General features: G+C 36.2%; 1 protein-coding gene across 1 annotated transcript in view; it reads right to left on the bottom strand.

The window, feature by feature from the left end:
* NEGR1 (neuronal growth regulator 1) overlaps positions 1-24,224 on the bottom strand; it is an 897,772-nt gene that overhangs the window by 190,976 nt on the left and 682,572 nt on the right. The window contains exon 6 of the mRNA XM_082420866.1: positions 2,219-2,339. Coding sequence (XP_082276992.1) covers positions 2,219-2,339 — 121 coding nt within the window. The remainder of the gene's footprint in view (positions 1-2,218; positions 2,340-24,224) is intronic.

Below are 24,224 nucleotides of genomic sequence, written 5' to 3'. Positions count from 1 at the left end.
TTCTATAACATTAAGAGGAATTTATATATTCTAGTGGTATTTGAGAATTTGAATATTTCCTCAAATATAACTCTAACAAATGATAAATGTATACTTCATTCTGAAGTGAAAGTATGTTTGCCTTTGATAAGTGCATCTGATTTTCATAGCGGCTAGATTTTCTCGTGTGTGAGTGTATTGGGGAGGGGCACTGATTGGGGGGAATCTATCTACCGTTTTTAGCAGTGGTTCTAAACTCCTTTGAAAATCTGATAAAAGCTATAGTCCATCTCCCCACTTGGAAAAAAAAAAAAATCACTGAAGCTATGACTGTGGACACCAATTGGCTCTTTGCTATCTTTGCTATAGGCCAAGAAAGTGGGCTGAGGATTGCTGTAGCCTATTTTGACAATGGTCACTGAATTTAGGAAAGGGGAAGAGAGAGAGAGAGCAAAAAAAATTATTAGAAACAAAATGGACTTTAGCAAAGGAGTTCTCACTTGTGCTGCTAACAATAGTACTGCTTGTTAGCCTTTAAGAAAGGTATGACAGTTTCAAAAGTGACTTTGAAAGATATGTAAAATAATTTAAGTCATTTTTTAAAACTGTGCTTTGCAGAGAACCAGGGATGGGGAGGAGGGGCTGCAAGGACGTCCTAATGGAAGGGAGGGCTCTGAGCAGGTGGAACTGAGGCTCCATTCACCCTTACTTTCACAGATATTACTTATTGGGCTTCCAGAAAAGATTGCATTTGAACAAAGGGTTTCATAATTTTCAAAGGACTGAGAACCACTCTCCCAGATGTCTATCTCTAAAGATCATCACAAACTGAAGACTTCCCAGCCTGGATTATCAGAATCTGAGGCAGGTTAAATTGCCAGATATGTAATCCTGTAGCATGGGACAAGGGTGACCACAGACCAGTTTGTCTAATTCTAGGTATATAAAAATATAGGGGCTTCCAGGAAGGCGCAAAGATTTAGAATTAGTCAAAGCATTAATTAATTAGTAAAAAGAAGTAGTAATTGAGCAGCCCAAATTGTAGAAGAGGTTGCATATAAAACAACTGCGAAAATTTTTAGGTAAAACCACTGTCAGTTATCCAAAACAAATGAGATAGTTATGGGGATGTCTTTTATTGTTAAGGCTGATGTTGAAAGAGAATATCTTCCATAAATCCTCTTTTGATTACAGTTTAAGAAACAAAATACCTGCTTATGTCACATCCATTCTCATCCATTGTGGCAACGTCTAAGTTCTTATGTGATTTCACCTGTTTTCTGTTCAGACGTTTAGCCATAATTAGTTATGAGCCATGACACTAATAAATAAACCCCATACGTATATGTTGAATAGTATGGGATTGCCAACATTTAGCCTTTTTGACTGAAATATGGAAAGTTCATATGGTCCAACCTAACATTTTCTTGAATACATCCCTTCCCTAGTTTTGAAGCAAAAAATATATATATTATAGATAATACCCTCCCCTCTGCATTACATCTACCATTTTACCCAGGGGGGCCTATTCTTCTTTGATGGCTTGATAAGAGCAGGTAAAGAGATCTGAATGAGCCCACTGGTTGAAAATAAAGAGAAAGTCATCAAGTCCTGTCTTCTCTTGTTCAACAGCTCTTGCTAAGGCTTTCTGAAGCTCCTCAAGCTTCTCTGAAGTTAGAGTAGTCCTAAAATCCCCTTGGTTAGTCCTTCAGCCATGTATTTTACCCTTCTACAGTCCCTTTAGTGATAGAATACTTAAGATGCCACATTCTATAAAACAAAATGTTAAAATGACTTGTGGGAGAGGGAAGCAGGTGAAAGGGTTGAGGATTATCAAGGAAGCCAGGCAGAGTCCGCAGCTCCGATTGCTTTTGGAGTGCTCTCATGGAAGCTGTGCCCAAGTCCTTTAAGAGCTGGTTTATTTCCCAAGTAAACATGGTTGCCAGCAAGAGCAATGGTGTGCTGGCTCAGAAGGGAGGGAAAGAAATGAAATGCATCAGTGATGGGGGATTTGAAGGCATTTCTGAGATCATATAAACCAAAGTGGACATTTCTTCTGGATGTTATCAGCTACTCATCACCCCCCCCCCCCACGTGGGCCTCTTCAGTTTGCCTGCCCGAGAGAAGGTTGCTGAGAATCATTCAAGCCAGTTAAAGAAACCGCTTAAAGTAAATATCTGAAACACAAACACATTAGCTCAAAGTGCTTGAAACAGAGTAATAATCACAAGGTCCTTACTTCTTCTCTCCTTTGTACCATTCAAAGGTCGGAGGCGGCACACCTGCACCTTCGCATCTTATCAATCCGCTGCGTCCCGGGGCCACAGTGCCAGATTTAATTTCCTGAATCGTAGGAGCAACTGAAAAAGAAACAAAGAAAGAAAGAAACTGCGGGTAAGTTAAAATAATCTTCAACCAAAATATAGAGCACACATATTTTTATTCCTTCTATATTCAAAGTAATCTTATGCCTGATAGGCCAATGCATCACATTTTCAGTGTTTTATGCTTCTCTTACGAAACTAGTCATTTTCAGCTTCATTTTTCAAGTTGGACAATAGATGAATGTTCCCAGGGAGTGCAGAGTAAATGCAATACATTTTGGCCTTGCTTCCTATTGGAAAATGGCATTGTTGATGGGAACATTTCATCTGTAATCCAGTCAAACTACACTCCAATAATAGCTCTTATTCACTGAGTGATGGCTGGGAGCAAGTCACGGGGTTTGGTGCTTTATGTTCATGATTTCCTTACAGAATACTCTAGGCGAGATGGCACTATCCCAATTTTACAAATGTGAGAACTGAAACTCAGAGAGGTTAAATAATTTGTCTAAGGTCACACAGCTACTTAGCTTCAGAGTTTGGATTTGACGTCAGATATGTTGACTCAAAGTCTGAGTTCTTTCCACGTTCTGTGTTTTTCCCTACTCCCTATGCTTTAGCACATTAGTGATTTTTTTTAAATGTGGTTCCTTCTACATAGAATGCTATTCTTCACCATTTCCACAGATTCAAGACCCAAATTTAGGGGTCACCATCTCTATACTCTTCCCTGTTACTCTGGCTGGAAATACCTTTCCCTTTTGAGTAGTTTATCTAAATCTCTCATACGACACACTTTCTATCTTGTATTGTAATTATTTATGGGTATGCCAGGCGTCTTTGTCGCTGCCTAAAGGCAGGGTAAATATCTGATTCATCTCTGCATATTCAGAGGTCAAAGCACAGTGCCTGGCACAAAATGATGCTTAAAAAGCTTCATTATAGCATAGCCATTTCTTTTATTCATCAAATAGTTATTGAGCCCTTGATACATACCAGGCCTTTCTCAAGGCACAAGCAGTTAAACTCCTTGACATGATAAAGCTTACATTCTAGACAGGGGTGGGGGGGGGATGGGGAGACAGACTATCAGCAGTAAATAAAATAAATAAGTAATTTAAATAAAATGTTAGAAGAAATATTGTAAAAAAAAAAAGCATTAGAGCAAGGTAAGAGGAATTAGAGCAAGGAATGGGTTGCAATTTTATAAAAGCTAATCTGAGTAGGACTCATTGACAGGGAAAGATTTAAGCAAAGATGATGTAGATGAGCGAGTTTGCTATGTGAGTATCTGGAGAAAGAGCCTTACTGGTAGAGGGAACAGCTTGCAGTAAGGCCCTGAGGCTGAAGCAAGCCTGGTTCAGTTGAGAAATAGCAAGGAGATCAGTGTGACTGAAGCAAAGAGAAAGAAGGGAGAGTAGCAGGAGACGGAATGTGATGGTTCATTTTGCGTCAACTTGATTGGGTCACAGAGCATCCAGATATTTGCTAAACATTATTTCTGGGTGTGACTGCGAGGGTATTTCTAATGTGATTAGAATTTGAATCAGTGAATTCAGCAGCATGCTGCCCTTCCTATGTTGGGTGCACATCATACAGTCAATTGAAGGCCTGAATAGAGAAGGCAGAGGAAAAGAGACTGTCCCTTCTCCACCTGACTGCTTGAGCTAAGGTACCAGTCTTCTGCTCTCAAACTGAGATTTACACAACTGGCTCCCCTGGTTCTCAGGCCTTTGGACTTGGACCGAACTACACCACTGACTTTCCTGGGTCTCTAGCTTGCAGACAGTAGTTTGTGGGACTTCTCAGCCAGCTAAGAAGTGAACCATTTCCTCATAATATAATCTCTCTCTCTCTGCCTCTGTCTCTCTCTGTCTTTGTCTCCCTCTGTATATATACATCATATATATATCACATATGTATGTATGTATATGTGTGTATAGGTATGTGTGTGTATATAGATACACACATATATTATGGGTTTTGTTTGTCTGCAGAGCCCTGAATAATATATGGAACCAAAGGAGGAAAGATCAGATAGGACCTTGAGGGCCATTTTAAGGACTTGGCTTCTACTCTGAGTGAAATGGTGAACCACTACAGAGGAGGGATTTAATCTGACTTTGTTTTTTTTTTTTTAAACATATTCGCCATGTATTTCTTCTTTAGGTCTTTTTTTTTTTTAAATTTATTTTTATATTTATTTTTGGCTGTGTTGGGTCTTTGTTTCTGTGAGAGGGCTTTCTCCAGTTGCGGCAAGCGGGGGCCACTCTTCATCGCGGTGAGCAGGCCTCTCACTATCGCGGCCTCTCGTTGCAGAGCACAGGCTCCAGACGTGCAGGCTCAGCAGTTGTGGCTCACGGGCCCAGTTGCTCCGTGGCATGCGGGAGCTTCCCAGACCAGGGCTCGAACCCGTGTCCCCCGCGTTAGTAGGCAGACTCTCAACCACTGCGCCACCAGGGAAGCCCTGACTTTTGTTTTAAAAGTATCACATCACTCAGGCTGCCGTGTTGAGAAGCGACCACTGCGAGGCCAGGATGACAGCTGTTGCAATAAGAAGACAAGTGATGTTGGGAGCTCATACTGGGGTGGTGGCATCTGAGGCGGTGGAAAGTGACCAGCTTTGGGGTCTATTGTGAAGTTGGAGCCAACATGATTTCTGGACAGACTTTTTTTAAAAAAAGAGGGTGATTTCACTTGACTTAAATAGAAAGTTAGAAATACCAATTGACTGAGATGGGTTAGACTGTAGGTAGATGAGTTTTGGAGGGAAACATTAGGAGTTGTATGCATGTGTCATTTTTTTTAATAGGCTATTTTTAGAGCCGTTTTAAGTTCACACAAAACTGAGTGGAAGATGCAAAGATTTCCCATATACTCCTTGCCCTACACATGGATAGCCTCTCCATTGTCAATATCTCCTACCAGAGTGGTACATTTGTTACAAGTGGTGAACCTGCACTGACACATTATTATGACTTAAAGTCATAGTTTACATTAGGGTTCACTCTTGCTGCTGTACATTCTATGGGTTTGGACAAAAGCATAATGACACATACCCATCATCACGATACCATACGAAGTATTTTCACCACCCTTAAAATCCTCCTATTCCTAAATTTTCCTATATCTGCCTATTCATTTTTCACTACCTCATCACCCTCAGCAGCCACTGATTTTTTAATTTTCTCCATAGTTTTGCTTTTTCCAGAATGTTAAATAGTTGGGGTCATATAGCATGTAGCCTTTTCAGCTTGGCTTCTTCACTTAGTAATATGCATTTAAGGTTCCTCTACGTCTTTCCGTGGCTTGATAGCTCGTTTCTTTTTAGCACTGAGTAATATTCCATTGTCTGTATGTACCACAGTTTATCCATCCATCTGCTGAAGAACTTCTTGGTTGCTTCCAAGCATTGGCAATCATATGTAAAGCCACTGTAAACATCTATTTTTTGTGTGGAACTAAGTTTTCAACTCTTTTGGGTAAATACCAAGAAGTGCAATTGCTGGATTGTATGCTAAGAGTATGTTTAGTTTTGTAAGAAACTGGCAAACTATCTTCCCGCCAGCAACGTATGGGAGTTCCTGTTGCTCCGTGTCCTCACTAGCATTTGGAGTTGTCAGCGTTCCAGATTTTGGTCATTCTAATAGGTATGTAGTGGTATCTCATTGTTTTAATTTGCATTTCACTGATGATATGATGTGAAGTGTTTTTTCATATGCTTATTTACCATCTGTATATCTTCGGTGAGGTCTTTGGTCCATTTTTAATTGGGTTGTTTGTATTATTTTTATTGTGTTTTAAGGGTTCTTTGTATATTTTAGATAACAGTCCTTTATCAGATGTGTATTTTGCAAATATTTTCTCTCAGTCTGTGGCTTGTCTTTTTATTTTCTTGATATTGTGTTTCACAGAGTCAGAATTTCTCATTTTAACGAGGTCCAACTTATCAACTATTTCTTCCATGAATTGTGCCTTTGGTATTGTATCTAAAAAGTCATCACCAATCCCAAGGTCATCTAGATTTTCTCCTATGCTATCTTCTAGTTTTATATGCATGTCATTTTCCATAAATGTTTTCTTTCCTACCAGTTTACATTTAACATAGTACATATTTCAAATAACACTATGGGAAACAGTTCAATACAACAGGAACCTAGAAGGTGCAAATACTAATTCATTCAGACAAAAGATCTGAGTAAGTGTGCACTTTGGATTTATTTTAAGTTTCTTTAGAAAGCAATAAAAAAGTACAGAGTTTAATAATTTTTCAATATGCAGTGAATGTGAAAACTGTAAACACTCTTACAACAGAATATTGCCTTTCATTTTAAAAATACCTGAGCAGAGTAATCATTTTCTGTTAAGGGTGATACTTCACTTTGAAATTATACCACCTCTATTTCTCTGTGAGATTTTTATTCTTAATAGTAAAGTTTCAATTAGAAAAAAACTTGCAAAGAAATATTTTTTAAAAAGTGCTTGCTAATAACTTGGTGAAAAATAATAAAAAATGATTACCAGAGAAGTTTGAATAAGAAAATGTTATGAGATAATACACATACACACATTTATAAATACACAAATACAAACACATGCATATTCTCTAACACAATATAAGGAACCATTTGATAAATTTTAACTTTCTTTGTTAAGCAAAGATTCACATCCCCCCCTTATAAGGCAATAAAATTACAAAAGATATTTATAAATGAAAACCCACTTATTGTCAATTATTATGATACTATTTTGCTTGTGAAAAGTATAAGTAAGATTGTATTTTTACTCTTGTTCTCACAGGCTTTCATCTCTTTCTCTCTGTCACACTAAGAGGCCATAATCTTTTATGATATCCAACTATTATTGAAGATGAAATAACATATGCAACAGGAGATCCATCACAAGCTTCTATTGATAACCTGGTTAGTTTAATTACTCCTTGTTTGTCAAGGGGGCCATGACTCATTACAAACAAAACCATGAAATCCAGAACATTGCCTGAAAACCCAGGCATAATGAACCGAAACAAAAATCTAATTTGTCATTAAAAGGCTATTATGCAGTACAGTGTGCATATGGCTCAGCACTAGGTAACCATACAAGTTAAAGGGGCATGATCGTGTTGTCTAGGGGGTTCACAGGCTGCTGTGAAGGACACTGAAAATGGAGAGATACTAAAATGACATATGGAAGCCTAGATAAAGAACGAAACAGGAATTAACACTTGTGAATAAGAAAAAGGCCTAAGAGCATTTTATGTGTTAGAGAATTAAAGGGCTATGGGGTGTAAATAATAAATATGGAGAGGGGAGTCTTAAGTAGATTTCATTTTGAGGCTAAAATTATAAACTTGAACTTGAAAGCTGTACTGATTTTTCTTGGGGACATGAATGAACCCTTATGCTATTATTCTGCCTCTTTTGAAAATGACTGTTCAAGAGGCAGAGGATTCATCCACTTATTTATTCTTCATTCCTTCATCAATTCAACAAGTATTTTTACTGGGGACTACATTAATGAAAAAGTAACATTCCTGGCCTCACAGGGCTAATATTCTTGACTTTGTATGTGTGTGTGCATGTACATGAATATGCAAACAGAAAATACATAAATACACAGTACAAGAGCCATATGAACTAAGATGGAAACTGAGCAGGGTAAAAGAAAAAGGAATGCAAAGTGGGTTATTTTATATGGTGCAGTTCCAGAGCTCCTTATTGATAAGGCAATATTTGAGCAGAGAATTAAATGATATGAGGAAAGGAATCATGTGGTTATTTGTAGGAAACTATTAAAAAAAGAGGAAAAAGAAAAGTCAAAGACCCTGAGTTGAGACCACTGAGGTAGAAACATGCTCAACAAGTTTAAGGAGCAGCAAAATGGTCAACATGACTTGAGCAGGTGAGAGGAAGAATCCAGAAGAGAAGGTTGGGTGGGTAGCTGGAACTCAGATTCGGAGGGTCTGGTAGCCCATGGTAAAGCCTTTGAATTTTATTTTAAGAGGATGAGGTTTTGGAGATTTTGAGCAGAGGTGGGACATGGTTTGATTAACATTTTATGCAAATTTTTTGGCCAATGTGTGGAACATGTTCTGCATAGAGGCAGAAGAGGAAACAGGCAGAACAGCTAGGAAGCTGTTGTAGTAATCTTTAGGATGATGAGAAAATCATTGGCCAATCCACAGAAAAGGCACAAATTGAGAGAAAATTTAATTAAATAGATCACTGGTCACATTGGACCTGAGTCAACTCATTTTAGTTAACTGGCAGTGAGAAGACATTTTTAGTGAAATTCCAAGTTTACACCATTCTGAACCATATTACTTTGCATAAATAAAAGAGTTCTATGGCCACTGAAATGTCTAATTAAACCCAATAGGTTTCTTTTCTAGAGCACATCCTAGAGACTGTGATGTCCATATATGCCTTATGAATCTCTTATAGTATGGAGCTTTTCCAAATTTATGAGACCACAGAATTACAGAAAATTTTATATTGGAGTTCCTGTGGGCCTAATAATTCTTGGGACATATTCTGGATATGTTGGACAGTTAGAAAAGTAGATGTCTAATGTCTATTCCACATCCTATGTTATGTGATACATGACTTTTCAAGTCAACAGTCATCACTGGTTCAACAGACTTCTGTGTGCTTATGAGCTATAATAGACTAATGAGTTTTACGTGATGAAATTATTTGCATCAGAAGGATAGGGTCACTTGTTTGCTAGAAATATATACCTCATAACAATTATGACTAATTAAATCTCCAACAGTGAATTTTATGTATGCTTGGTTAAGTTGTACCAAACACTCATTTTCCACTGGAATGTTCCATGTTTTAGGAAATCATATTGGGCCCTTCCTAGAAAAGACAATCAAATGGTAAAACCTGAGTGGTTGCTCGCAGGGCTTATTTCTTTCACCTTCACCATCACCCTCCATTTCTCTGTGAATTTTGGTCCTGGCCCAGAAGTGAGAGTAGGAGTGTAAATATATGCATGTATAGGCATTTTTATTTCTGGAACTGTTTTTCCTTCCATGGAGATAGTTTTTTTGTTCTACTCAGATGTAACTGCTTTTAATTACACCAAAGCAGCAAAGAAGGTGATTACTTGGCCCCTCAAATTCATAAGTACAAAGGCATCCTTTGGAATAGACTGATTTATGTGCAATGCTGAAATTTAGGCATCCCGCCCTTTTATCAAATTGTATATGGTTGTGAGCTGAAACAATTGCACGGTGAAAAAAAATCAATTTCAGACGAATGTTATTGGACAGATGTGGGGAATGGCAAAGAACAGATGTTGGGGAAGGTCAACAGTGAAAGGGTCAAGAAGGGATATTTAACACCTGTGTGATTAGATGCTCATAAAAACATGAGTATTCCCTTTCCATTTACTCAGTGGGATTATTTCCTTTTATTGTTTAGCCAGTCATTTCAGGATGAAGATAATTAAACGTGCTTCATTCAAAATTCCAGGCTCTGCAGGTGCAAGCAACAGAACCTCTGCATTTGGCACCCAACAAGCCTAATCCAGATTCAAGTTTTCTTAGTTACATGACAATAGCCACAAAGACCTTCCTCTCTTGCCATCCTCAATGGGAGCTTTGGTTTTGTACAAAGTCTTATTATCAAAAAAGTGAGGGAATCGGAGAATTGCTTTAATAGCTTTAGTGAAGTGAAGTAGCTTCAGTGAAACTTTAGAACTTCAAAGGCAAAAGAATTTGATCACCACCCTGCCACTTCAAAATAATGGACAATGATAAAGGTGCCATGTTAAATAATTACAACAATAAAGAAGAGTGAGGAATAATAATGAGAAGTGAATCATGAAGAAATCCATCCTAGAGAAGCTACATAGGAGAACGCTGTGGTAAGTAAGCATGTTGACCTTGGTCTAGATTCTGAAACTTGTGAGCTACATTAAGGCAGCCTTGGTCAAATGCAGTTTTTGAAAAAAAAAAAAAAATTAAGGTTTCCAGTACCTACCAGAGAACACATAATGTAAGACATGCCTGCTCAACACACTACTGTTACAGGTGAGGATGATGATAGTTGAAAAATTTCTCCCTTGAAGACAGGTTGCAACTCAGGGTGAGAAATATATGAAAATCTTTCCAAGGTTGTCATAGATCTCACAGAAATGGATCACACGGTCAATAAAACCTTTCTATGAAGCACATATGTCCTTATCTTATGGACTAATTTGATTTTAAAGAAAACTAAGAACTAAGAGAAAATTTTAAAAAATTATCTAGTTAGTTTTTTGTTTTTTTTTAAATCAAACTACTGTAGTATAGTTAAATCATAGTCTTCATGACATAAAGGACTTTCACATTGATTACACCTCTGGTCAGCTTTCACAGGGAGTGAAAATAATCCAGCTTGTAAAGTACTTCCTGCTTCCCCAAGACCTTAAACATTTACACAGTGGCAACACAGTGTAGTAAAAAGGCCCCGTTTTGCAGTCAAGAAAAAGTGGTTCTAACATTTATCATCTGAGTTACTTAACGCTTTTAAACTCCAGTTTTTGCGTCTGTAAAGTAAATAGTGCCTACTTCATAGGATTGCTATACAGACAACGTAAAACACTTCTTGGAAAGTGCTTACCTTAGTGTTTTGCACTGAGCAGTCAATAAAATCTTTGGCTATTATTAAACAGAATTATTACAAGTGAATAGGGTATTACAGCTATGTTTCCTTTAAGAGCATAGAATCATGATAAGATCCAGATAGAAAAGGAGACTAAGTTTTTTTTTTTTTTTTAATTTTTTTTTGAATCATTGTCTTCGTGCTGCAAGCATGTGATTAATTTAATTCAAAGCTAGACTAGTATATCACTTTTACTCTCCCAGAATTCCATCATTATCCTGCTTTTTTACTGTAGTTAACCAAGAAAAATTTACTTTGTAGTGCATTTGTGGCAGACCTTGTCTTATGTCTCATTGACCAAGAAGTAAGAGGCTTGGGTTCAACAATGTGATAGAATATCAAAATTGTATGGAACACATAGGTGTCCCTTCTAGAAAGATGTGTAACTGTGGAGGTATGTCATGTGTTAGGGCATATACAAAATCAATGTACTAATTCAGTTAAGCATATGATGAGGTCATTTTCTCTTTCAAAAGAATGACAATGATAAGAATTTTGCATGTAAACTAAACTTCAATATTCAATATTCATTATGACAGTGTACTAAACTGTGATCTCTAATTCCCTTATGTTTACACAGGTGTGTAAAAGTAAAATATTCTGTAAAAAAAAATTCAGAGCTAAGATCTATAACTGCATATTAAGTCCGATTTTAGGGGCACTGGTGAAGGCCTTAGCACTGGTCCCCTAAACCCTCAAAGAAAAATCTGTGCATTGTTTAAAATTACAACATAAGAGATTCTTTTCCGAAACTCATGGTTTAACGCTATTATAATATTTAATCCTTTCAAGGGAGTTGAATATACCTAAGCTTTTATTAGTCAAAAATATTGTGGTGTGAATGATCTTATATTGTGTTATGAGTGTACATCTGTGAGAAGCCGTTTATGGATGGATAGTTATGTTATTTGTGACTCATGAAGAAGTAGATGAAAGAACAGGAGAGAAAGGGTTATATAATGAGAAGTTTGTTTGTGATTAGGCAGAATTCATTCATATCATGCTTTTGGCAAGGGTCGGCACTACTGAAATTACAGCCTGAAGTAGCTGTCCCCTTGTAGTCAGCAATGCTCACTCCAGTGATGCATCCACTGTAAAATATGTCTGAGATTTATTGGGCCAGCAGCTGTATCAATAGGAATTAAATGGTTCACTGTTTTCCTAGCTGTTCACCAGACTTTCTTTCTTTAGACTTCATTCATGATTTGCTCTCTTCTCTGTTGTCAGTCATGCTGAATTATAGCTGTATGTGATTGATTTGGATACACTGAACAAGTTTGCAAGAATTGTGAAGTTGGGATTCTCCAAAGGCATCTTTTTTCCCAGCACATATGATCCTGTAACAAAAGTTGTCTATCGTACAAACCTTCAAATTCTTAAATATTTGAATGCATTCTTCTCATATTGAAGCTGTTATAAATTTCCTGATATAAAAATTATTTTTTAGTGACTCCTCACCCCCCTCCAAAAACACAGATTAGAAGAATTCAGATGCTTTCTATAGATTACCTGTAAAATATGAAAATATCCTTAGGACTATTTTTCTCATGGGGAAAATTTTCTAGTTGTATTAATCAGTTAAGATATGCTGTTTAAGCCTCTATTATGTTTATTGTCATGCTTTAAGTCATGGTACATTTTTAAAGCTTAATATTGATCTCTCAGAATGTGAATAAACTAGACTTATATATAAATTTAAGATTTTTGCAGTTAATCAGTATAGAATAAATGATAGCAATAAAGATTTAATCTGTAATAGATGGGGACAGCATTGGTAGAATCGTTCCTTAGGCTAATTTTTAATCTGTTCATGTTTCCCTCTGGTCTCAGGGCCAGCTTCCTCCAGAGACCTACTGGTAAATCTGAAGGCACCAAGGACTCTTGGGATGGTATAACTTCTGACCTCTGCAGAATAATCACTGGATCAGATTTCTTAGTTGACTGAATGGTTTATTATTTCTTCTTGTTTCTGTGGCCTTCAATAATCTTAAAATAGCACATTTTAAAAGTTGATTAAAATTCAGTTATTAAAATTGTTTAATTCTGAGAAATGAATAATTCATACTGCTAATATATTCTAAAGAATTACTTTCCAAACACACTGTCTTGGAGGGAAAGAAAAGAAAGCCTTTGAGTAGCTAGAAAAATAAGTGTGGAAATTGAAGAAAAAATAAGATTTATATTACAGAAATCTAATTGTAAACTACCCATTTCTCCCTGCCCACTGCCCTCAAATGTATGAAGGAGAATGTTGGAAGTCTAGCAAGACTATAGGAAATATGTTAAGTGAATGACATTTTCCAAAACTATAGGCACAGATTCTCTAGTAAGAAGATGAACATTAAACTGAACCACTTTTACCTCTCCATTTATTTCGAGTTGTCAATCAGCTGTGTGCTCAGACCTGCAACCTGGAGGTTTTCCTGTTATACTACTTCTACATGGTTCAAAGAGTAAAGCCACAGAGGTCATGACCGTGAAACAGATGTGCTTTATCCATAGACTTGCCATGGACTTATGAACAAGGAGAAAAACAACCTAGCAGGAAGTGATACTAGTTGCAGAATTGAGAGGTAGTTTTTCTTCCTATTTGAAAAACACAATATTGGACACTTCTATTTATAGAGAATGAAAGCTAAATCAGAGCAAACACAGTAAGTAGTAACTAAGACCAAAAGAATACGAAGACATAAAGTGGGAGAGACATTTTGCCTACAAATAGTGTATCTTAAAGAAATTTAAAGATGTGGGAAGGAGGGGTGGTAGAAAAAATGTAATTTTCAGAAACAGTAGTATGGGTTTATTTGGGACTAAGAATGTTTTACAAGGGAAAAAAAATGTCATCCTTCTTGAAATTAAATAAAACGTGGTTTGAGAAAACTCTGCCTAACAGCAAAAGCAATTTGACAACTGATGGGTTTGTCAAGAAAGGAGAAGTCTGACTAACAAATAAGAAATTCCATGTCAGCAACAGCAGCACATGAATAAATTATTAGCAAAAATGTTTAGGCTCTTTCCTCTTCTGCTCAGAAATAAAAAAATATATATATGCAGCTGATACTCTCCTTATAATCTCAATCTTATTTAGTGCCCTTTAAATCGAAATCACTAGATTCCTCTCTATTTACTGCTCTCATCCTGCAAAGCTTATCTGTGCATTTGATGAACAGTTGGTATTACCAGTTTATCAGTGTCATTACAAAATATTTCAAAGTCTTGAGGGACTCAATAATATTGTAGGTTCTACCTTTAAAATGCATCTTATCATTCCTCAACACCCCATAACTCTCATGCTGGTGCAAGCTAACACTACTTCCTGCTTAGAATATTGCAAGTCTCCTAACCCTTGCTCTCTCCACAGGCCATTCTCAATATAGCTTATGTTTTTTCATCCCTTTATACTTAGTTAGATGAATATATATGTATATAAAATGCATAATATATATTAATAATAAATAATAAATACATGTTGAATATACTTATTATATATAAATATATTATATTTATTTATATATGTAATTAAATTTAATATATTCCTTATTTAGATATGGTTTGGAACAAAGCATCTGAAATTAAATAGTTAACTTTAGCATTTCATTTGTATGTATAATATAATGTCACATGTAGTACTATATAACTCAGCATTAAAATACTATGTACCTGGAAAGCAGAGTTCTAGAAAAAATGCAAGCAGTATTCGTCTATGGCTTCCACCAATATATGGTGCCTCAGAAAGCAATCACAGATAACCTTTAGGCTTACGCCATGTTTCAGTCAGCTATTGCCACAATAATACTGTGTAACAAATCACCACCTCATTTTGGTGACATATAACAATCAACATCTATTTCTCACTTATGTGTCTACTCTGTCATAACATCCATTAGTCAAAGCAGTCACATGGTCAAGCCCGTCATCAATGGGGCTGGAAAACAGTATTCTATCTACATTTAGAGGGGGTTGGGAGTCAACATTGCCAAGGAACAATCTAGACTCTTACTCGTAAGTAGAATTTTCTTTTCTTTTTTTTTTTGGCCACACCACACGGCTTGTGGCATCTTAGTTCCCCAACCAGGGATCGAACCTGGGCCCTCAGCAGTGAAAGCATGGAGTCTTAACCACTGGACTGCCAGGGAATTCCCAAGAATTTTCCAAAGCCATTTGCGCTCAAAGTCTTGTCCATACTTAAGCCAAAGAGAGTTATATATGTCTGCCTTGAAAAGGAAAGTTTTTTATCTTCTGCTAAGGAAATGGAGTATCTGAAATGAATTATGGATTTCAGAGTAAGCTAATGTGAGGAATATCTGACTGAAGATATACCATAGAGAACAGAGCTGCCATGGAAACCAAAAGAATAGCAAGTGCTATGCAAACCAAGTACTGTGGAAAGCTAGCATGTCAGGAAGATGTTGTTAGAGCACCCCGGAAAGGCTGATGAGGACTCACCTTAGGAAGACTCCCCGCTTCTTCAGCCACTACAAATGAAATGCATTTGAAAATTGGGAGATTTTTCCATGTTCCTGTATCATCTACTGACAATATTTATTCTTGAGTTATTGTCTGTTCTCTTAATCCTTTATTTACTCAGTGCTATTGGTCAAGAATAGATTAAAACAACTCTTGCCTTAGAGAAGCTCAGGGCTCTAGTGGAATTAAAAACTGGCCAACGATGTGTCATAATCTTCTGTGTTTCTTTAACGCCTAGCCCAGTATGAGGGACATAGTGAACACTTAAATGTTCATTGAATAAATGAATGTGATGAATGATACTTTCTATAAAATATTATAATTCTATGACTTGCTATAATTAATCCTCCAGGTTTTTCAGCTCAATACAGTTAATTCCAATGAGTTAGATTCAATGTTGTGTTTATTATGTTCATGTAATATATAATTGATACTTAAGTACATCTGTATTGTATTGGTAAATATTGACATCATTGCCATTTGCAAATAATGTATATTTCTTAAAGAATTTTTTAATAAAGAAATTTTATTGAGCAGCATATGGAAATAACAAAATTTTGGGCATAATTCACCTAAAATGTAATCTAAAGCTAAAAATTTCTTTGAAAAAGTTATACGTTTTAGAAATAAAGGGCTGTATGTTGGCCAAATAAATGGATATGCTTGCTAAGGAAATGAGTATTTATTTTGACTAGAAATCTTTGTTGTTAGTTGATCTGAAATATATTTATGAGTCCAAACAATTTATTTACTTTGTGTATAAATTGCAGGATATGATTATAAACTAGAAAGGTGATCTGTATATACTGGGCATATTAGAAGCAGTTTATCTGTTTGTGTATAAAAGAAGCAGGATGAATGGTTCCAGAACAATGTTAGAAAAAATGTGTCCTGCTTCTGTTATCATTTTGGTTAAATGCTCAGTTTAGGATTTCTGCCTGAATCTGATTTCACCATTTTTTTTAAAAAGTGGAAATTCATAGTAGGAGGTGAGTATGACTATAATGTAAAAAGTGTAAAGACTGGTCAAGACATTGCTCCCTGTTGGGTCAATTATCTTCAGGCTCTTTCCAGTGTGTTCCACTGTGTGCCCCATGAAATAATGGTCCATTATGGTTTTATGTTCTTCTTACTGAAGTAATCCTATGAGGTGGTCTAATAGCATCAAATAACTATTTCAATGTGGTTTTGTGCATGTGTGTGCATGTGTGTATTAGCTCTGTTTCTTCCAAATCGAAATAAACCTGTATTTGGTAACTAAACCAAATGTTTCCAGGGCATTTTAAATGCATAATTCATAAAAACCAAAAATGGTAAAACAATGTACAGACTCTACTGGCATTCATTTAGCTATAGAAAATATGCAAAACACTAGGTAGAACAGGTTTTGTTTTTTACATTTTAATGAGCTTTGGGATTTTCATGCATATTAGTTATGTTGCCCTAATTACTCACTATAATTCTAATGTGCATTTTATATTTAATTACAATGCTTATAAAGATTTGGTATGGACAGTAAATTATTATAACTAGCATGTGCATAACGATTATGAACTGAATTTATTAACTTTTATGCCAGGATTCTGTGTTAGTAACTTTCAGTTTCACCTTGGTGATTAACCATATTGTCTGATTAAACAAATATTTGTGTGGAATTAATTGTAAATGTCAAAACCAGTGTCAACTTTTTTGCTTTTTGCCAATTTTCATCAAATTTTATTTTTAGTTTCCTTAGCTTATTTAATTACTAGACAAGCTCATTTCAAAATATTAAAGTGTTATTAATTTTCTTAATTATTTAAAAGACTGTAAACTTGTTAACACATTTCAACAGGGAGTCCAATGTCAGATGATTAGAAGTTTTCTGCTAGGGTAGGTAAAGCTAAATGGTTTTCCAAGATATCAGCTAACTTATATCCTAAACACAAAGGTATGCGATTTAAAAAAATTCTTATATCTTATTAACATTAAGAATAGTTGGCTTCTATCAACAAGAATTTCTCTTCCCATTTGGCACAGTGCATTTCCACAAGTCTTAAATGTCAAGTTTTGGCCAAATAATTGATAATTAGAACGATAAAAATTTTTTCTTGTAAAATTCACATTCACTTATGGAGGAAAAAAAGTAACCAGAACCTAAATGTGAATTAGACAATAACTTTGTCAGATGAGGTCTATACTTTTTCACTCCAGATAGGGTGATTTCTGACCCAGGTAATATTTATCTTCAGTGAAAAAAAGGAGGGTATAAAAGACAAAGATTATATAAGATTCAGCAAGGAGGTTTTTATCTGAGAATTTCCTAAATATAAACATCTATATAGTATAGCATTAAGGATTCAATTCAGATCTTAGCTTATGGATAGTTACTAGTTATGGGATGGTAGGCAAATATGGTAACATTTAAAATTTTAATTCCTGCCTATGTAATACAGGGATGATACAATCTACCTCAACAAGTCTTTTTTGTGGCAATTCAATGAGATGTTGTATATAAAGAATGAGTATGTCTTCTTTAGAGAAATGTCTATTTAGGTCTTCAGCCCATTTTTGGATTGGGTTATTTGTTTCTTTGATATTGAGCTGTATGAGTGCTTGTATATTTTGGAGATTAATCCTTTGTCAGCTGCTTCATTTGCAAATGTTTTCTCCCATTCTGAGGGTTGTCTTTTCATCTTGTTTATGGTTTCCTTTGTTGTGCAAAAGCTTTTAGGTTTCATTAGGTCCCATTTGTTTATTTTTGTTTTTATTTCTATTATTCTGGGAGGTGGGTCAAAAAGGATCTTGCTGTGATTTATGTCATAGAGTGTTCTGCCTATGTTTTCCTCTAAGAGTTTTATAGTGCCTGGCCTTACACTTAGGTCTTTAATCCATTTTGAGTTTATTTTTGTGTATGGTGTTAGGAAGTGTTCTAATTTCATTCTTTTACATGTAGCTGTCCAGTTTTTCCAGCACCACTTATTGAAGAGGCTCTCTTTTCTCCATTGTAGGCTCTTGACTCCTTTGTCATAAATTAGGTGACCATAGGTGCGTGGGTTTATCTCTGGGCTTTCTATCCTGTACTATTGATCTATATTTCTGTTTTTGTGCTACTGCCATACTGTTTTGATGACTGTAGCTTTGTAGTATAGTCTGAAGTCAGGGAGCCTGATTCCTCCAACTCCGTTTTTCTTTCTCAAGATTGCTTTGGCTATTCAGGGTCTTTTGTCTTTCCATACAAATTATAAAATTTTTTGTTCTAATTCTGTGAAAAATGCCATTGGTAATTTGATAGGTATTGCATTGAATCTGTAGATTGCTTTGGGTAGTATGGTCATTTTCACAATATTGCCAACGAACACATGAAAAGATGCTCAGCATCAGTAATCATTGGAGAAATGCAAATCAAAACCATCATTATGTATCACCTTACACCAGTCAGAATGGCCATCATCAAAAAATCTACAAACAATAAATGCTGGAGAGGGTGTGGAGAAAAGGGAACCCTCCTACACTGTTGGTGGGAATGTAAATTGATACAGCCACTATGGAGGACAGTATGGAGGTTCCTTAAAAAACTAAAAATAGAACTACCATATGATCCAGCAATCCCACTACTGGGCATATACCCTGAGAAAACCATAACTCAAAAAGAGTCATGTACCACAATGTTCATTGCAGCATTATTTACAATAGCCAGGACATGGAAGCAACCTAAATGTCCATCGACAGATGAATGGTTAAAGAAGATGTGGCACATATATACAATGGCATATTATTCAGCCATAAAAAGGAATGAAATTGAGTTATTTGTAGTGAGGTGGATGGACCTAGAGTCTGTCATACAGAGTGAAGTAAGTCAGAAAGAGAAAAACAAATACCATATGCTAACATATATATATGGAATCTAGAAAAAATGGTAGTGATGAATCTAGTGGCAGGGCAGGAATAGAGATGCAGATGTAGAGAATGGATTTGAGGACACGGGGGGAAGGAGAGGCTGGGACAAAGTGAGAGAGTAGCATTGACATATATACACTATCAAATGTAAAATAGATAGGTAGTGGGAAGCTGCTACACAGCACAGGGAGATCAGCTCGGTGCTTTGTGACGACCTAGAGGGGTGGGACAGGGAGGGTTGGAGGGAGGCTCAAAAAGGAGGGGATATGGGGTTATATGTACACATATAGCTGATTCACTGTGTTGCACAGTGGAAACTAACACAACATTGTAAAGCAATTATACTCCAATAAAGATGTAAAAAAAAAAAAAGAACAAGTATAAGGAAGGCCTGGCATATAATGGACATTTGAAAATGTGAGGTGCTTTCACACAAACACTATTGCCACCATGATTCAAAGTGATTATTTTTCAGAGCAGTGTAGGCAGCTAACATTCATCTTCCTCAAATCCTCCAGTATGATCTATCCATTGATGAATGTGGTATGTGTATATGTACACATATAATTACGTATGCATATATGTATTACACATTCATTTGTAGGTTATAGGTACATAAATATATGTATATATTTGCATAAATGTTTTATTAAAAACCACTAACTTGCCATTACTTGACCACTTAGGATATAGATATAAAATCTCATATACCATTCCATTGTTTACCATGTACTTGAATTCCTAGTTCAACTTTTGCATTACTCTTATGAAAACCATCATCTATAGACTTGTATGATACATATTTATGTATGCTATTAAATGATATTGTTGAATTTCTATATCAGTATCATAACTTTAATAGTAAAGCCATTATATATAACTATTACTATGCGCAAATTATATTATACAATTATGTATAGAAAATACATATAGTTGTATAGTAATATAGCATATTATTTTTATAGCATCACTATCAATAGTAATGCTATTATCTAATAATGCTATATTATGTATTGTAACTGCGTAAGTCTTTTTAAGTATTTCTAACAAGATTAAATTCTAAAAATTTACTTTGAAATTACCATTGTGCCAAATTGTATATTGTTTGTGGTAATCTATGCACAGCAATACAAGAGTAAATTAAAATGTTTTTTGTTTGTTGACCCATTTCTTTGTCATCCATGCATTTGATCCAACAGGTGCAATCTTACTACTCTCATAACTGAACAGTCTGTACTTTTTCCATACTTGGAGCTCCCTGTTACCAGCAGATGCCCGGGAATTCTTTGTCATCTCTTCGGTAATTAGCTATTACCGTCTCTTGGCAGTCACAGATCTAATGTTTACACTTCTTAACTTTCACTGAGTTATTTCGAAGGCCCGTGAATTGTACTGTTGGTCAGTTTTCTGTGGTGCAAAATTGAATCTTGTGTGATTATATTGTGGGTAGGATGGACTGGAGAGGTTTGAATCTAAAAATGTGAAATTGGCTCAGTTCACTTCAGAAGTCAAGGGCTGAACTATGGAAGTTTCAATAAGAATGGACGGTCCTGGGGGAAGAAATTACCTGAAGGTGGGAGCTGGGCAGAAGTGTTCATCTTCATGGAGAGTCAAGGATATAGGAGGGATTTTAATTTAATATATTTTGCTTCTCTCTATCCCCTTGTTCACCCCCAGCCAAAGAAGGAATGACTGATGTTTGCAAGTGTAGGCGAGGAATGGCTGTGTGTAGACTGACCACCTCTCTCTCTTTGGTCTGTGGTCACCAGCTCTCAGCAGGACATAAACATTCTGCTCGGTGACTCCATGGAGGAGTTTTACAAAAGCAGGCAGCCCACGTTGGGCAGCTTGTGGTTTGCTATTTTGTCTGTAATTGGAAGATAAGTTCACTTCTCATGAGTATTATCACCTGGTGCACTGGACCAGAATCCTCAAGGAATAGGCAAGGAGAGGGGTTTAAGGAGCAAAATAAGCATTCAGAGGTAGAGGTTTTTAGAGGGCCCAGGTTGTTTTGGACTTGGAGTTACAGGCACTCTGTGGGTAATTTTCATAGTCCTGTGGCTTTCTTTGAACTGCTCTGACCAGAATGCAGCTTTAAGTCTTAGGTGTGAGCTATATGGGATTTTCACACTAGCTTGTGGGTCTCTGTCCTGGGAGAATGACTTTTATGATATAGGTGAGCAGAAAAACTGTATAGAAACAGAGCCATTTTTAACTGGAGTGGCCTGAAGCAAGCAGGAAGGCCACGCCTGACCTTAAGTAAAGAACAGGTGGGCCCAGTGGGTGGCCCTAGCAAAACACTAGAACAATAAGCCAGGCCAACTATGGCAAAGACAAGCAGCACGAGAAGGCCTTGACAGGCACCAGCCAAGCTGGCTTTAATGTGTAGGCTGCTGAAGCTTAACGTGGAACTCTCCTGGCACATGTAGCCTGGTAATGTAGATGCGGTGGGAATCTTCCACATTTCTATTGTGTTTTTTAGCCAAGTCTGTAGGATGAAAGCCCAGAACCTTTTAATAGCAATGATCCTGAGTTCCCAAATAGGTAGAAACTGCTAGTTCAGCTGCAGTTTGGTTTCTCTTTTATGATTTGAATTTGTATCAGGACTCAAAGAGAAGATTCTGAAGGGACTAACCTTGGAAACATGAGGCTTGGCCACAGCTCTGAAGAGTCATTTCCCACTACTGTGAGGCCAAGTTGAGTCTGGACTTATTAATGACACAGACTCAGGAAACAGCTTTTGATTGCTGAGATACAAATTGTGGCTTTATTTACAGAAGAGCCTTAGATTTTATTAATAAATACAAAGGATTAAGGACCCTTATTATAAGGAGAATATTCCGTCTTCTTGGATGGAGGTAGAGAAACAATTCAATACTATTGCTGCAGATTCGAGCAATAAAAGAGGTAGTTTTTAAACCACCTGGGCAGAAATAAGTAATCAGGTTTGTTCAGAAAGTTAAGGAAGAAATGGAAAGATACAAAACATTTTTTCAGTCATAACTGAGGAGCAGTGGATAAATCAAAACCGAAAAAAGGAATCCAGACTAATTAAATGGCAGAAGAGGGAGAAGGTATCAGCAAACAGTTGAAATCTTAGTAGCCAGTCCAGATAGATAAGAAGGAGAACATGGCATATTAAAAACCTGAAGATGGTGATATATAGGAAAAAGGAATACTCAGTTTCAATTTCCCTCAATCAGGGTATCAGGAAAGGGACATATGCTAGTTATGTACTAGCTCAAAACAAAACAAGCAACCCCATTCCCCATCAAAAAAACAAAAAAACAAAATGAGAATAAAACAAGCTATCACTGGCTGCAGGGTGAATCTAATATTGGAGGAGAGACAGAGGGGATGAGAGAGAAGAGTCAGGAACACATTGTAGCATTTAATAAGGTTGAGGTACAGAAGTTGAGTTATAGTGGTAAAGACAGAAGATAAGGAAGGATTTGGGAGAATTATGTAAGAGGCAAAATGGATAGGACTGGTTATAGATTGGATATGAGGAGAGAGGAAGATGGGAATGCTAAAAATTACTCCCGGTTTTTGGCTAGCACAACTGGATGGATTATCATGACAGTGGAAAATAATGTAAGTAGTTGATGACAGAAGGTGCCCACGAATCCTAAATTCAATCTGGGAATATACTGAGTTTGAGATACTCTTTGAAATAGGAGTAGGGTGAATAAGGAAAAATGTATAAAATGTATAGTGTGAAGAGTACCAACAGATTTGTTCTATGTCTCCCTTTTCAATCAGAGATGAAAAAATCAGGCTTAACAATGTTTCCCACAGTCATGAGGTTCTAGTAATATAGCGTATGATTCTCTACACGTCCTGTTGATGTGAACGGCTTTGATAAGCCTCCCTTCATATGCATATGTCTAAACAAACCAAATATGCCAGGGTGTTATTATATATTGTCAAGCTCTGAGGTTTTTTTAGAAACAAATATTCATTAAGTAACTTATATGTCCTAGAACTTCAGGGCATTTAGAGATGAATAAAATAAATTCCTCTCATTTCAAAGATTTACACGTTCCCCATATTATTGTTTGATTATTTACTCAATTATATATGATCACACAAAAGTAAAATATCCTAATGTAAAATTAAAGGAGTGCTTAGTTTAACTGAGAGGGGCTTTACAGTGATTATTATCTTTAGGTATATAACTTGGTATTAAGAAATCCGATTTCTATAGATAGCAAGGTAGTGACAGTAGAAGTCTAAATGTTCACTGCTTATAGAAATTATATAAAAATCTATATAAAACTTTTTAGATACTATGTAATTATAATCACAATGAAGGTAGAATAGGGAAGCAGTCCCATTGATGTTACTATAGTTAATCAAAATTTACTAAGTATATCTTTCTCTAGGAGGACTAGGAGAATAAAAGGAGAAGAAAGGGAAGAAGGCGAAAAGGATGATGGGAAAGAGGAAGAAAAAGAAAAATCATCTGAGTAATAGGGTTGGTAGAGATTTACAGTGGTCACTTAACCCATGTTACTGTCTCGAGGCATCATAAACCTAATCTCTCCTCATTCACAGCGTCCCTAGCCAAATAGTAATCATGATCATTAGTGTAAACTAAGCGCATACTATATGTCAGAAACAGCAAAATTCCTTAAAGGCACTCTCTTATTTAAGAACCACATGTGTCTGGTGCTATTTTATTTTTATCTTAAAGATGAAAAGGCTGAAGTTAGAGAGGAAGTCACCTTCCCAAGTTCACTTAGCTGACAAATTAGATTCAAGTCCAGATCTGTCTCACTTAGAAATTCTCATTATAGAGATAAACATAGATTATTCCACAAGCAGTTTGGTCTGTTCAATTAATTTCATCACGAGAGAATATTCTTTTCATTCTCAATTAACATACCACCTCTTCTTTGAAGCCCAACTAAATCCTTCC

This window comes from Balaenoptera physalus (genome assembly GCF_965194825.1).
Source record: "Balaenoptera physalus genome assembly, chromosome: 1".
Taxonomy (NCBI): domain Eukaryota; kingdom Metazoa; phylum Chordata; class Mammalia; order Artiodactyla; family Balaenopteridae; genus Balaenoptera; species Balaenoptera physalus.
This window is presented reverse-complemented; position numbering and strand designations above follow the sequence as displayed.